This window comes from Ursus americanus, chromosome 26 (assembly GCF_024610735.1).
Source record: "Ursus americanus isolate L20-20 chromosome 26, mUrsAme1.1.p, whole genome shotgun sequence".
Classification (NCBI taxonomy): domain Eukaryota; kingdom Metazoa; phylum Chordata; class Mammalia; order Carnivora; family Ursidae; genus Ursus; species Ursus americanus.
This window is the reverse complement of record NC_142152.1, coordinates 42697448-42711236: the sequence shown is the minus strand read 5'-3', so window position 1 is coordinate 42711236 and position 13789 is coordinate 42697448. Positions and strand designations below refer to the sequence as shown.

The window sequence follows — 13789 nt, the reverse complement described above, 5'->3', positions numbered from 1 at the left end:
GAGGCCGACATGGGGCTCGATCCCATGAACCAGAGATCACAACCTGAGCCAAAACCAAGAGGTGGATGCTTAACCGACTGCACCACCAGGCGTCCCTAACCTGACCTTTAATGTTATCTAAACCTGAGTGTAAAAGAGAAGGACCCAAAATTAGGGGCATGGGGACATTCTGTAAGTCCTCAAGGCGAGGGATTATGTCTTATTGATGTTTGTGTCTGCAGCACCTCGTGCATAGCTGGTAAATAAATCTTTATCGACATCCCCCGTGAGGTAGTCTTACCGCCAGGGACGCTCAGCTCGTGTAGGCTGAAGTGTGGCATAAATAGCGTTGGGGAAGGTGGTTCCCACAACCACCCCTAGTTTCTCTGATGTGCTAGGAGGACTCACAGGACTCAGGACCTGTCTTACTCACAGCTCTGATTTACTACAATGAGAGGACATAGAGCAAGATTAACAAAGGAAAAAGGGACATGTGGCAAAGCCTAGAGGAAACAAGGCATCCCACACCCCTCCCGATTGCCCTTCTTTACCCTGGAGACTCACCACGTATTCAAGAAAAGGCACTGAGGAATTCTGCAGTCCAACACAGTTCTCCTTATTTAACCCTGCAGCTCCTAAATAGGATGGTTCATGGAACCTTCTTTTGTGGAATACCCATCAGGATTTGGAATGTATTAGTGCTTTGTGGAACTCAATTTGGAAAGTGCTAGTCTGAAGACTCAGCACCCTAAGGTAGTTCTCCCTGCTGGTGTTATGCATGGAGGCCCTTCCCGGTCTGATAGCCCACCCCTCCTTCTCTTCGCTTCGCTTCGCTTCGCTCCCCTCCCCTCCCCTCCCCTCTCCCCTCCCCTCTCCTCTCCCCTCCCCTCTCCCCTCCGCTCCCTTCCCCTCCCCTCCCCTCTGCTTCCCTCCCCTCCCCTCCCCTCCCCTTCCCTCCCCTCCCCTTCCCTCCCCTCCCCTCCCCTCCCCTCCCCTTCCCTTCCCTTCCCTTCCCTTCCCTTCCCTTCCCTTCCCTTCCCTCTCTTTTTTTTAAGTAGGCTGCACACCTCCATACTGGGTGTGGAGCCCAACACAGGGCTCAGACTCACGATCCCGAGATCAAGATCTGAGACAAGATCAAGAGTCAGATGCTTAACTGACTGAGCCACCCAGGCACCCCTGCTTTTCTTTCTTATAATGCAGGCCAATTGCGAGACTTGGCTTCTGTCATGGTCTTTGCTGCAGATTGGCTTAGCATATGCAGATTTCCTTATGTACTAATGGAATAGTCTTAATACTAAAATAATAATACCCTATTGCCCAAAGCTTTCTTTGTTTTTGTGGTTGTCTTTTGTTTCTGTCTTGGTGTAATATAACGGCAGGACCAAGTTGACCTTTGAACAATACAGGTTTGAACTGTGGGTCCACTTACATATAAAGTGAACATGCCCATGTAACCTGCTCCAAGGTCAGAAACAGCATTACCAGTGTCCTGGGAGTCCCCTTGGGTCCGTTCCAATGACACCACCTCCCAGCGGGAACCACAGTTCTGACTTCTAATGCCACAGATTTGTCTGTTTTAATATCTTTATTGAGATATAATTTACATGCTATAAAGTTCACCCATTTGAAGTGTACGATTCAATGATTTTAGGCATTTTTTACCGAGTTGTGCAACAGCTATCATGAGAATCTATTAAAATGTTTTCGTCATCCCCAGAAAGCATCTGTATCCATTAGCGGCCGTTCCCCGTTCCTCGCCCCCCTCCCGCCGCGGCAACCACTGATCTACTCCCTGTGTGTATGGATTTGCCTATTCTGACCATTTCACATAAATGGCTTTTGTGTCTGGCTTCTCTTATAATGCTTTCAAGGTTCATCCATGATGTAGCTTGTGCCAGAGTATCATTCCTTCTGTGGCTGAATACTACTTCACTGTGTGGATAGACCATATTTTGTTTATCGGCTTGGTAGCTGATGGACATTTGGGTTGCTTCTCTTTGGCTGTTGTGAAGAATGCTTCTGTGAGCATTTGTGTACAGATTATTGTTTGGACAAAAATGGCCATTTCTCTTGAGTACATACCTGGAAGTAGACTTGCTAGGTCATAAAGTACCTCTGTTTAACATCTTGAAGAATTGCTAAGCTGTTCTCCACGGTGGCTGTACCATTTTTCATTCCCACCAGCAGCGGGCCAGAGTTCTCCGCCTCCACATCCTCGCCAACACTTGTTAGCTTGCTTTTTGAGCCCAGCTATTCTAGTGGGTGTGAAGTGGTACCTTATGTTCTGTTATTTTAAATTTTCTTGTAAATTATTTTTATTTCATAGATTGCTATTTGCTTTAAGATGATATTAAACGAAAATGCTCAGTTTTATTTTCATAATCCATTTTCCTTAAAGGAACCATGAGAAAAATATCCCATTATCCCTTCAATTGTTTTCAATTAATTATTTTTTTGAAAAAAACAATGCAAATACAAAGTATAACCTATAAAAAGCATAGATGGTTATATGGTGAAAGTGGGTCTCCTTTATGCTCCTACCCCTAGCCATCTGGATTTCCTCCCTTGAGGTGACCACTGTTGGCACTTTCTTATGTTCCTTCTAGTTCCTTCTGTGTAGAGATGAGCATAAATGTATCTGTCTTTTAGTTTGTTTTTTTTTTAAGATTTTATTTATTTATTCGACAGAGATAGAGACAGCCAGCGAGAGAGGGAACACAAGCAGGGGGAGTGGGAGAGGAAGAAGCAGGCTCATAGCAGAGGAGCCTGATGTGGGGCTCGATCCCATAACGCCGGGATCACGCCCTAAGCCGAAGGCAGACGCTTAACCGCTGTGCCACCCAGGCGCCCCCGTCTTTTAGTTTTTTATTGCTGCTGTCATTGTCACAAATTCAGTGGCTTAAAACAACACACATTTATTATCTTAGAGTTCTAGAGGTCAGAAGTCTGAAATGAGTCTCACTGGGCTAAAAGCAAGTTGCTGGCAGGGCTGCGTGCCTTCTGGAGGCTTTGGGGAGAATCTGTTTCCAGGCCTTTTCCAGCTTCTAGAGGCCACATGTGTTCCTAAACTTATAGCCCCTTCCATATCCTCTAGTCTCTCTGACTCTGTCTGTTCTGCCATCCCCTGCTGCTTGTAAGGACCTTGTCACTACATTGGGCCTACCCAATAAGTTTAGGATCATTTTCTTATTTTAAGGTCAGCTCATTAGGGGCACCTGGGTAGCTCAGTCGTTAAGCGTCTGCCTTCGGCTCAGGGCATGATCCCAGGGTCCTGGGATCGAGCCCCGCATCGGGCTCCCTGCTCCACTGGGAGCCTGCTTCTTCCTCTCCCACTCCCTCTGCTTGTGTTCCCTCTCTCGCTGGCTGTCTCTCTCTGTCAAATAAATAAATAAAATCTTAAAAAAAAAAAAAAAAGAATTCCTTCTGCAGTCTTAATTCCCTCTTGCTATGTAGCCTAACATTCACAGGTTCCAGGGACATGGACACTGTTGGGGGGCCATTCTGCCAGATACCACTGGTATACTTTTCTTTTTTTTCTTTCTTCTTTTTCTTTCTTTTCTTTTCATTTCATTTTACAAATGTTAACATAGTTGACATGCTGTTCCTTAGTTTGTCCTTTTTGTTTCATAATATATCTGAAAAGTTTCCTCCCCATCAGAGGCTACGGAGCTACTGTGCTCCCTGCATCTGCTATATAACATTCCTTTGTATGGTATTTTCATAGTTTACTTAACCATTTTTTCTAGTGTTTCTTCAGGTGCTAGAGTTTTATGTTTTTATGTAGTCAAATAGATCAGTCTGTTCAGAGGGACTGCTTCCATTTTTATGCTTGGAAAATATTTACCTTTAATGAAAATGTTTTCCTTAGATTAAAAAAATACTAGTTATGTTCTGTGTGTATCTTGGGGCTGCTGCGACAAATTACAAGTTTGGGGGCTTTAACACAACAGAAATGTATTCTCTCCCAGTCTGGAGGCCAGAAGTCTGAAATCAAGGTGTCAGCAGGACTGTGTTCCCTCAGTCCTTCCTCTCCCCTTCCAGCTTCTGGAGGCTTCTGGCGCCCTGCTTCTGTCTTCACATGGCGTCGTCTTCTATGTCTGTGTGTCTGTCTTTTTGTTGTTTTTGTTGTGAAAAACAATGACATGAGTTCTACCCTCTTAATAAACATTGAAGTGTGGGTGTTGCTAACTGTGTGCGTGTTGTTGTACCACAAACCCGCAGAACTTTTTTACCTGGCATGACTACAACTGCAGACCCGCTGAATCACAGTTCCCCATTTCTCCTTCCTCCAGCCCCTGGCAACCCTCATTCTGCTCTCTCTGTGTGTCTCTTTTAAGGACACTTGCCACTGGATTGAGGGCCCACCTGGCTAATCCAGGATGTTCTCATTTCAAGATCCTTCACTTACCTAGACCTGAAAAGACCTTCCAGATAACGTAACAGTCACAGGTTCCAGGGGTTAGGACGAGGGCATATCTTTTTGGGGTCCGCCATTCAACTCATATTCTCAGTGCTTTTTATCTCCCTCCCTAGAAATCATCTTCGGAAAATAAATTTTTGTGAGCAGCTTTAACCATTATTTCTTCAGTCATCCCCTTCAGGAGTTGTTGACCGTCCCCCAGAGGCACAGCAGTCACGGTTCTCCCTCCCTCCTGTGGCCGTTGCTAACGGCGTGGTGGTGCTCTGTGGCGTTCTGAGTGGTAATGACATGGTGAGATGCTGTCCTTGGGGAAAAGCATTTTTTCCAATTTCTATAAATATGTAATTACAAATAGAATTTTCTCATTTTGCGTGGCCTGAAGCTATTTGAAAATGTACACTGAAATTGGTTGTTATTTTGAGTAAGACTGAAAAGTAGCATTAAAGTCAATATTACATATATATAAATATTTATAGCTGAGAATAATACCGTACCAAATACTCTGTATCAGTAAAACTGGTTGACGTACTAACCTGGTAAGGAACTGTTGGGGGAAGCGGTCTGCTCTGTGGCCTGAGCTTCCCGGCAAGTACGTGCTGAGTGCGCCCGATGGCAGGGCTTATCCATCTTCCGTGCTGCTTGTTCCAAAAGTGCTAGGCCATTGGCCCTGGGGTCCTCCCCTGTCCAGCAGTCTGTTGCATCTCCTGCACGTGTCATCTGTGTCCATCGTGTCACCACCACGAGACTTCGGGCCAGGGGAACGAATGTGACTATGCTGATGCTTGGGGCAGCATGAGTCAGAAAGTCCTTTGTCTCTGATGCAAGATGCTGTGTCTTCTGCCAGCACTCAGGAAACAGTAGCAGGCTAATTTGGTAACTTACAGGTAAGTAAAATCTCAGACAAATGCAAGTTTGTTCTGAAAAATTAGGCATAGATTGAATTTTTGTAACTAAAGTCACTGAATATTGATTGAAAAGATGATTTTTTTTAAAGTGGACTCCATGCCCAACGTAGAGCCCAGTGTGGGGCTTGAACTCACAACCCTGATATCAAGAGCTGAGCTGAGATACTTTTTAATAAAATGGTGTTCTCATTATGGAAAATATCTAACTTAGGTGATGAGACACTTGTAACCTTACCCCTCAGAGATAGCCACTAAGTGTATTGTCTTTAAGGGAATAATCTGTGTCATTCTTTTTTTTTTTTTCTTTATCTTTTTCTTTTTCTTTTTTTATTTTTTGAGAGAGATTGGGAGAGAGTAGGGGGAGGGCAGAGGGAAAGAAATTCTGAAGTAGGCTCCACGCCCAGCACGGAGCTTGATGTGGGGCTCGATCCCACGACCCTGAGATCACGACCCGAGCCGAAATCAAGAGTCCAACATTTAATGGACTGAACCATCCAGGTGCCTCTAATCTGTGTCATTCTTTTAAATATATTCAATGTATTCCATTATATGGATAAACCATACGTAATTTATCTATTTCCACATGGGGGGGGCATCAGTTTTTCTTTATTAAATAATGTTGAACTAATATCCTCGTATCATACTTACTTGAGCAAGTGTTTTTTTACCTGATAAGTTCTATAGTTGGAATTGCTGTGTTGGAGGATATGAATGTCTTTCAGTTGTAACGGGTACTGCCCTCCAAATGGCTATCCCATTGTATGTACACGTTCAACAGTGGCAAATGGGAATGTACAGGGGCATTTTAAACCAAATCCCACACATCTTATCATTTTACCTGGCCATACTTCAGTATTTCTTGTTAACAGATAAGGGCTTTTCTCATTTTTATACATATTTCTACAAAACATTATCACTTCTTAAAAAAATGGTGTCTTTTATTGTTGGTTTCTTCAAATCAGAACTCACACAGGCATTACAAATGTGTCCTAGCTAAGAGAGGCATTGAAGAGGATGGCCTCCTTTGGAGTTGTGCTGTTTTAAAAGCCTGCTCTGTGCTTATATAGGTTTGGGACCCAGAGATGATGGGCTTTTTTGGAACCAGGTCTGCTTAATAGGTTTCTGATCTGTTTGCTTCTGGTCAGCTCTGTACTCAAGTTTCTTTCCTAGACATAGTTCGAAAGGCTGTCCTGTTTTTCTTTGGCCTTGCTTTCTGTGTCTCATCCCAGTCTCCGGGACCTCTCTCAAAGCTCTCTGAAACCGGGGCCTGGTTGGGGTGGGGAGTACCTGCCTTTCTGTGATGTTGGCGTCAAGCAGAACCATTTGTGCAACTGGGAAGTCTCACAGACTGCTTCTGTCACCATTATTTTACAGTCTTACTTTCCTATTATTTGGACTGAAGAAGCTTTTTCAACCCAGTAAGACTTTTCTGCCTGGGTTTTTCTCGTTCCTTCCATTTCTGCTTGCAAAGTGGCATTTCTCTCCTGAGCTCGTTGTTGTGTTGAAATCTCTTGCCTAGGCGGTCGGTAGTCAACACACCCCATGACCCTGCCCCTTCCCACCACTTTTCAGAGGCCGGCAGGCCCAGGAGACATTGCTCCGTGAGAGGCAGTAGTCGTCGCAGCGGGACTTGGGACTTTGCCGGGGCATGCCAGGTTCTCCAGCGCCCCAGCCTGCTGTCTACCACCTGACTGCATGTTTTAGACTTTTTGTTCCCAGCACCTTACCTCAGGGTACTCATTCCAGCATCTGTTGGGGTTTGGTCTGGAAAACAGATGCTGCTCTAGGTATTTCAGACAGGAGGGGATTTAACAGTGAACTAGAGGCTGTGAAACCATTATCTGCGCCAGAGTGGTGGGTGGTGGTGGCCGCAGCAAAGCCAGGGAAGCTGCTGGCCGCTTTCTGAAAATCAGGAGATGCAAGAATGGTAGGAGCCCAGCAGATCAGCAGGACCTTCCGTAGGGCCCCGAGCTGGCGATTAGCTTGCTCCGAGGCTGCTGGGGCAAGGTCGCGCCGGCCCACAGCCAGAGCCCTTGCTCCGCGGCTCGGGCTAGAGCGTGCCCGCTTGTGGCGTGTTCCATCCCTGCTACTTACTTACCTTGTAACTGGAAGTTTGTCCCTCCTGACCCTCTTCTCCAGTTGGCCTCTGCCGGCAGCTTCCCCGGTGCTCAGGGGAGCCCTGGCACAGAACCCTGGAGGAGCAGTCCACAGCAAGTCGGCGTGGGCTGCCGTCTCGGTGAACAGGCTTGCTGTCCGGAAGGGAGTGCAGCGTACACGCACACAGACGTTTTCTCTGTGCCGTTGCTTTTACTTGTAGACTATAAAGCAGTTGGCAGAATAGGAGAGGGAACGTTTTCCGAAGTCACGAAGCTGCGGAGCCTGAGGGACGGGAGCTACTACGCGTGCAAACAGATGAAGCAGCACTTCGAAAGGTAGGTGGGCGGGGTGTCCTCGCCACGAGGTCCGGCGGGAGGGTTAGAGCAGGAAGGGCCCCTCGGTCCGAGTGGGAACAGTGTATTCATGTGATGACACGGAAGATGCTGTCAGCTTTCTTTGCGCAGAGGATTAGGGCTAACTTTATGTTTACGTTACCATTCGTATTTATGATTTTATATGTTTATGATAAACTACTATGTTTATGATTTTATTCAGGTCCAGACTTACTGTAGCAACAGTGATTAATGGTCACAAAACGTTTAAATTGTAAAGGTGTGCCTCACTTTAAGCAGCCTGTGTGTTCCTGAAGGTTGTACGTTGGATTTTATAACTGAAACCTTAGTCTCAGTGTATTAGAGGTGCTTATGATTTAATTAATTGTGAATCAGTTAACATACTGGAGAACAGTTTCTGGATAGGGCTGGGAAAATTGAGTCCCTGAAAGGGATGAGTTGCTGCTTTGGAGAGGGGCGCGCTCCTGCCCTAGGTTCATCCCTTAGAGGGCTGCTGTGGCTTTGGCCCTCAGAGCGGCCTCTTCAGTCCCTCAGCTTTGCAGCTTCTTTTTTTTTTTTTTTAAAGATTTTATTTATTTATGTGACAGAGAGACAGCCAGCGAGAGAGGGAACACAGCAGGGGGAGTGGGAGAGGAAGAAGCAGGCTCATAGCGGAGGAGCCTGATGTGGGACTCGATCCCGGAACGCCGGGATCACGCCCTGAGCCGAAGGCAGACGCTTTAACGACTGCGCTACCCAGGCGCCCCAGCTTTGCAGCTTCTTAACGTGGGGCACGAACGAGTCAGACACCGGACGTGATCAGGAAGCTCTGAGGGAACGATGAAGCCGAGGTGGCCTCACGGCAACGGGAAGCTTTCAGTAGAGCGGCTTGAAGCTCAGCCTTGTGTCATAGCAGAGAAACTGAAGTCTCTAAATGGTAAAAGCTAGTTGTAAAAAAACATCGTCATTCCTCCACATCGACATAGAGCCTTCTGAAGTGTTTTGAGGTATAAACCTTGATTTCAGACTTCTAGGACAAAAAAGTGTTTCTCAGATCAGAAAGGAGTGCAGGGCCATTAGTCATGTCAGAGAGTGTGGAGGACAGTAGTGTCATCTTCATGACCTCCCCATGGGGTGTCTGTAACCATCCCTGGTGTGCACACGAGGAGAGGTGCTTAGAGATCTGAAGTAGCCTGACAGTTGTCACTGTAGGTCGCTAGGTGGGCAGAGCCATATCGAGTCCAGATTTCAGCGAGCCAGAGCCCTCCTCCTTCACTGCGCAAAGCATAGGTTGTTTACCTGCCGCTGCCAAGCCTCTGAAGTCCCTGGGTCTTTGGCTTTCCCCCCGTTCCTCACTCCTTCCTCTGTGTAGTCTGCATTGTCTGGGTTCCTCTACCTTTCAACTACTTGCGATGGAGAATTTGCCGTGCAGTGTACCGATCGTCCCGTACCTGAAGAGCAGACTCCCTGAGACAGCCACCTCTGAGACACGCCCCACCAACCAGAGCAGCAGAGAACGGACTTCGAGCAGCGGGACGGGACCCATTTGACCCTGGGGAGGACCGGAATCCTCATCAGGTTCCACTGTCGGGGTCAGGGGTGGACGCACTTAACAGACAACAGGGCTTGCTAGCTCTTGTTCTGTGAAGAGATAGAGATAAACAGTGGACGGGACAGATAGCCTGCAGACCTGAGGCCTGTCTGGGTTTGTTTGGATGTCGGAGCGACGTGCAGTCACACTCTCTGTTGCGTCGGCCGGCAGGAGAAATCACACTTGGGCGTGGGTGTGCCTTCGGGAAGGTAGAGATATCTTTCATACATTATAGAAGGGTCTCCATCAAAGAAGCAATCCTTCGAGGGGCAAGGAATGCTCAGTTTTATCTGGAGAAGTACCTTCTTGTGACCTCGGCCCCATGGGAGAATGTAGTCACCTAAGGGACGTGGTTTCCTAGCGGTGAAGCACATTCCAGATTCACTATCGACCGGGTTCTCGACATGCTAACAGTGCCTTTTCCTCTGAGCCTTGATCTCCTTGTTGTGAGGTGCTTGAGGACCAAGCGAGGGAATGAGTAGAAAGTTGGGAGGGAGGTGGGACACATGGCAACCATTCAGTAGATGGTAGCCTTTGTTACTGTGTGTGGGATCCTTTGTTGTATTTCAGAAACAGTTAGTGCTCTTTGTCCTATCTTAAAAAGTGGTTGATTAGAACACATGTTTTTCTTTTAAAAACCTGTAATAAGTAAAGGCTTTTAATAAGATACTACTGAATCAATTTTATTTTTTATTTTTGTTTTGCTTGTTTGTTTGTTTAGTAATCTCTACACCCAACGTAGGGCTTGAGTTCATGACCCCAAGGTCAAGAGTCCCATGCTCCACCGACAGAGCCAGCCAGGCATCCCAGTGTTACTTTTTTTTACAGTTTGTGTATTTTAGGGGATTATCAGCAGGCTTTAGTTTCTGCGGTATAAATCACAACTTCACGTATTGGCTTTACTTAAAAGGAAGTACACTCACTCTGGACCGGTGGTTTTTGTCGCTGTGTGATGTATGAACTCAGTGATAGAGTCTCAAGCTGGTTTTGACAGGTATCTGCCAGCCATGTCATCCAAACCTAAGAGGAATTGGGTTTTGGGTTTATCATGTGAGTTCTAATGTGCTCTTGATACATATGTTCAAAACTATAGGCGATTATAACTCAATACTATCAGTATTGATTTAATCATCGTTCCAGCTTAGATTATTCCAGCTGTGGCTTTGGGAGCTCTTTCAGGTTGGCTCCTGTGTTCTTTTGATATGTGCCATCCTTTTTCTTTTCCTTTCCTTTTTTAGCACTTTAATTTTTGGCACTACAGGATTCTTTAGGCTCATCTTGTATTTTTCCTGCCCCTAGAATCATCCATTTCTCTAAGGAGCCCTGGTTCCTTTTATTGGAGAAAGGTATTTAGAAAACAAGATCTTGGCACCAGGTGTGCTCATTGCTACTGGAATGTCAATCCTTCCAGACCCAGCAGACAGAGCTATTATGTGTACTAATCTGTATGGACACACATCTCTCTCTTTCTCTCTCTACCCTCCCATCTATTTTTTCAAATAACCATGAGTCCATACTGATAATGAGTGAATAAATAAATTGGGTTGAGGGGACAGTTCTTCCTTACAGAAGAATTCCAAATAACAAATACAGAAGGAATGAGGGAAATAGAAAATCATCATTAGAATAATAGTAATAATTTCTGCAGGGAAGATAAGCTGATGGATACTCAAATTAGTTGGTGATGGGGCGCCTGGGTGGCTCAGTCGGTGAAGTGTCTGCGTTCGGCTCAGGTCATGATCCCAGGGTCCTGGAATTGAGCCCTGCATCGGGCTCCCTGCTCAGCGGGGAGTCTGCTTCTCCCTCTGCCTCTGCCTGCTGCTCCCCCTGCTTGTGCTCATTCTCTCTCTGACAAATAAATAAAATGTTAAGTAAAGTAAGATAAAATAAAATAAAATAAAATAAAATAAAATAAGTAGGTGAAACTTTAAAGAGACTAGGATTCTGCAGAGCCTCCAGTGATTTCCCCCCTAACTATTTATTAATTACTGTGGTGGTTTTAACATATGTCCACAGATGGTTTGGTATTCTCTCCTTCAGAAGATGGGACTTAATTTCCTGGCCTTTGAGTGTGGGCTACACTTGCTTCTAAGGTATAGAAAGTAGGAAGGGAAAGATAGTAACTTTACAGTGAAAAACCTGGAAGATAACACCTTAACTAAATGATTAACACCATCAGTAGTAAGACATCTTGATGTCCTGTACTTCCTGATATAATGGGTTTGAAAGAGCAGGCATATCCCCTCTATGATGTTCTTTCCCGAAGATCTGTAATCTCAGTTAAGTTCTGAGAATACATCAGACCAGCCCAAATTAAGGAGCATTCTGCAGAATACCTTCCTGGTACCCCTTGAAACTGTCAAGGTAGTAAAAACAAAGACAGGAAGTGTCACAGACTGGAGATGAGTATGGGAACATGACAGCTTAGTTGTAATGAGGTACCCTGGGTCCTGAAAGAGAAAAAGACATTGACGGAAAAACCGGGGAAATCCAAATAACGTGTCTAGTTAATAGAACTGTACCAGTGTTAATTTTTTAGTTTTTATAAATGTTGAATAAGGTGTTAACATTAGTGGAAGCCGGTTACGGGGACTTTCTGTACTATCTTGGAAACTCTTCTGTTAAGTCTAAAATGATTACAAAGTAAAAAACAGAATAAAGAAAGATAACCATTGGCATCTGGAATGACCCCTATTGCTCCTAAGCTTTCTCCATTGGTTAAAGGTATTGCTGTTATTTCTGACTTACAGGAAGAAATGACCTTATAGTTTCTAGAAGAAAGACAACTGTTTTGGGGGCCATTTCTAGGAAGGAGATTGCTAATAATTTGTTGGATGCTTCAGTGTCACGGATACTTGATCCACAAGTTTAATGTTGTTCTTTTGTTTTTTAACCATGAAAATAATATTTCTAGTTTTTGGAGTATCTATCATCATTATTAAACAATTTAATCCTGTTCACTTGAAGATTAATTTTAGGTTCTTTAAAAATCCATTTCTGCTGATCTATCCTTCTTTAAGTAAATTCTCAAAGTCACCTTGCACAGTTGTGTGGGTGGCATGAGAAACGAGAAGCAGTAACGGGAAAATCACGCTGAGTCACACGGGCAGAATGAGGTTGGTATTTGGAGCTTCTGGCTCCCACCTCCTCCAAGTTTTACTTCCATTCCTTTCCTTTCACTCTTACGGAAATAGAAGTTGACAGCGTTTGCAATAATAATTGCTAATGTGACATCCAGGTGAGGTCAGAGAAGCCCGTTCATTGGTACTGGGTCAGGAAGGTGCTTTCTGAGGCTCGTTCTCCAGAGTGGCTCAGAGGCTCAGTTTGGGGATAAGTGAGTTACTTGCTGGAGGCCTGCAGTGTAACCCAGTCCTTTGGATACCTGGTTTCCACATGTATTCACCACAAGTGCAACAGTTAATTAGATGCCCCCCCCTTTTTTTGCTATGATTGTATCCTGTCTTCTTCCTATAGAAATACTGTAAAGAAACAGAATGGGTTTCTTTAAAAAAAAAAAAAAATCCGTAGTCTTGATATTTGTAGGATCTCTCTAGTGTCCTGAAGCAGTAAGACTAACACATATGGGCTACTCTTAGTCGGCATAGGGATGAGCTCAGGCTCTGAAGTTATGTGACCTTGGACAATTCCTCAATCTCTCTGGCTCGGTTGCTTTGTATAAACCATGTAGATATCTACCTAGGATCTACGTCATAGGATCCCTGTGAGAGTTAAGGCAGGTGGGCACTCAGCACAGTGCTTGTGCTGTGATCCACAGTATCTGTGATCCACAGATCCACAGATCCACAGATCTGTGATCCACAGTCATAGATCAACCGGCCATGTAACAGTGCAGGTGAGTGGGGTGTGAAGACTTTAGAAAAGTGAAGCGGGGCGACAGCAGTTGTTCACCAAGTGTCTGGTGCCCTGCCCACTGTTGGGTGAATTATGTACATACAGCATTTTATCCTCACCGCAGCCCTAGGAGAAAGATGCTGTCATTGCCTTCTTCAGATTAGGGAAGCCTGGTTGGAGAGCCGAGTTCCCTCACCTGCCCGGTGTCACTGAGCTGGCAAGCAGTAGAGCCCAGCGTGGGACCCAGGTCTGTGTAGGTCCAGGGCTTGTGTTCTTTGCAGCTCTCTTGTCTGCTGCAGAAGGTCCAGTCTTGACGTGGCACACAATTTTTCTCAAGTCACATCACTGCACAGTCCTCAAATTACTTTTACAAAAATAAAGTCTGCTTTGTAAGGTTATAAATAAAAAAAAAGACAAGAAATTAATGAGTCACTTTAAAAGCTCTTTTACTTAAAAAGAATATAATTATAGAAAATTTCAAACATATACAAAGTAAACAGAACAGTATAATGAACCTCAGGTGTCCAGCAGCCAGAATCAACACGCCTGTGATGTTTATTTCCTGTGCGTCTCCAGCAGGCCTCCTTCCTCGCTTGCTGGTTAGTATAGT

The 13789-nt window shown here is 45.1% G+C and overlaps 1 protein-coding gene across 2 annotated transcripts in view; it reads left to right on the top strand.

Moving 5' to 3' along the window:
- MOK (MOK protein kinase) overlaps nt 1-13789 on the top strand; it is a 49802-nt gene that overhangs the window by 11890 nt on the left and 24123 nt on the right. Inside the window, exon 2 of one of the 2 annotated variants that reach the window (XM_087856229.1) lies at nt 7625-7739. The exons of the other annotated variant lie outside the window; for it this stretch is intronic. Within the exon in view, the coding sequence (XP_087712355.1) occupies nt 7625-7739 (115 nt within the window). The remainder of the gene's footprint in view (nt 1-7624; nt 7740-13789) is intronic. 2 annotated transcript variants of the gene reach the window in all.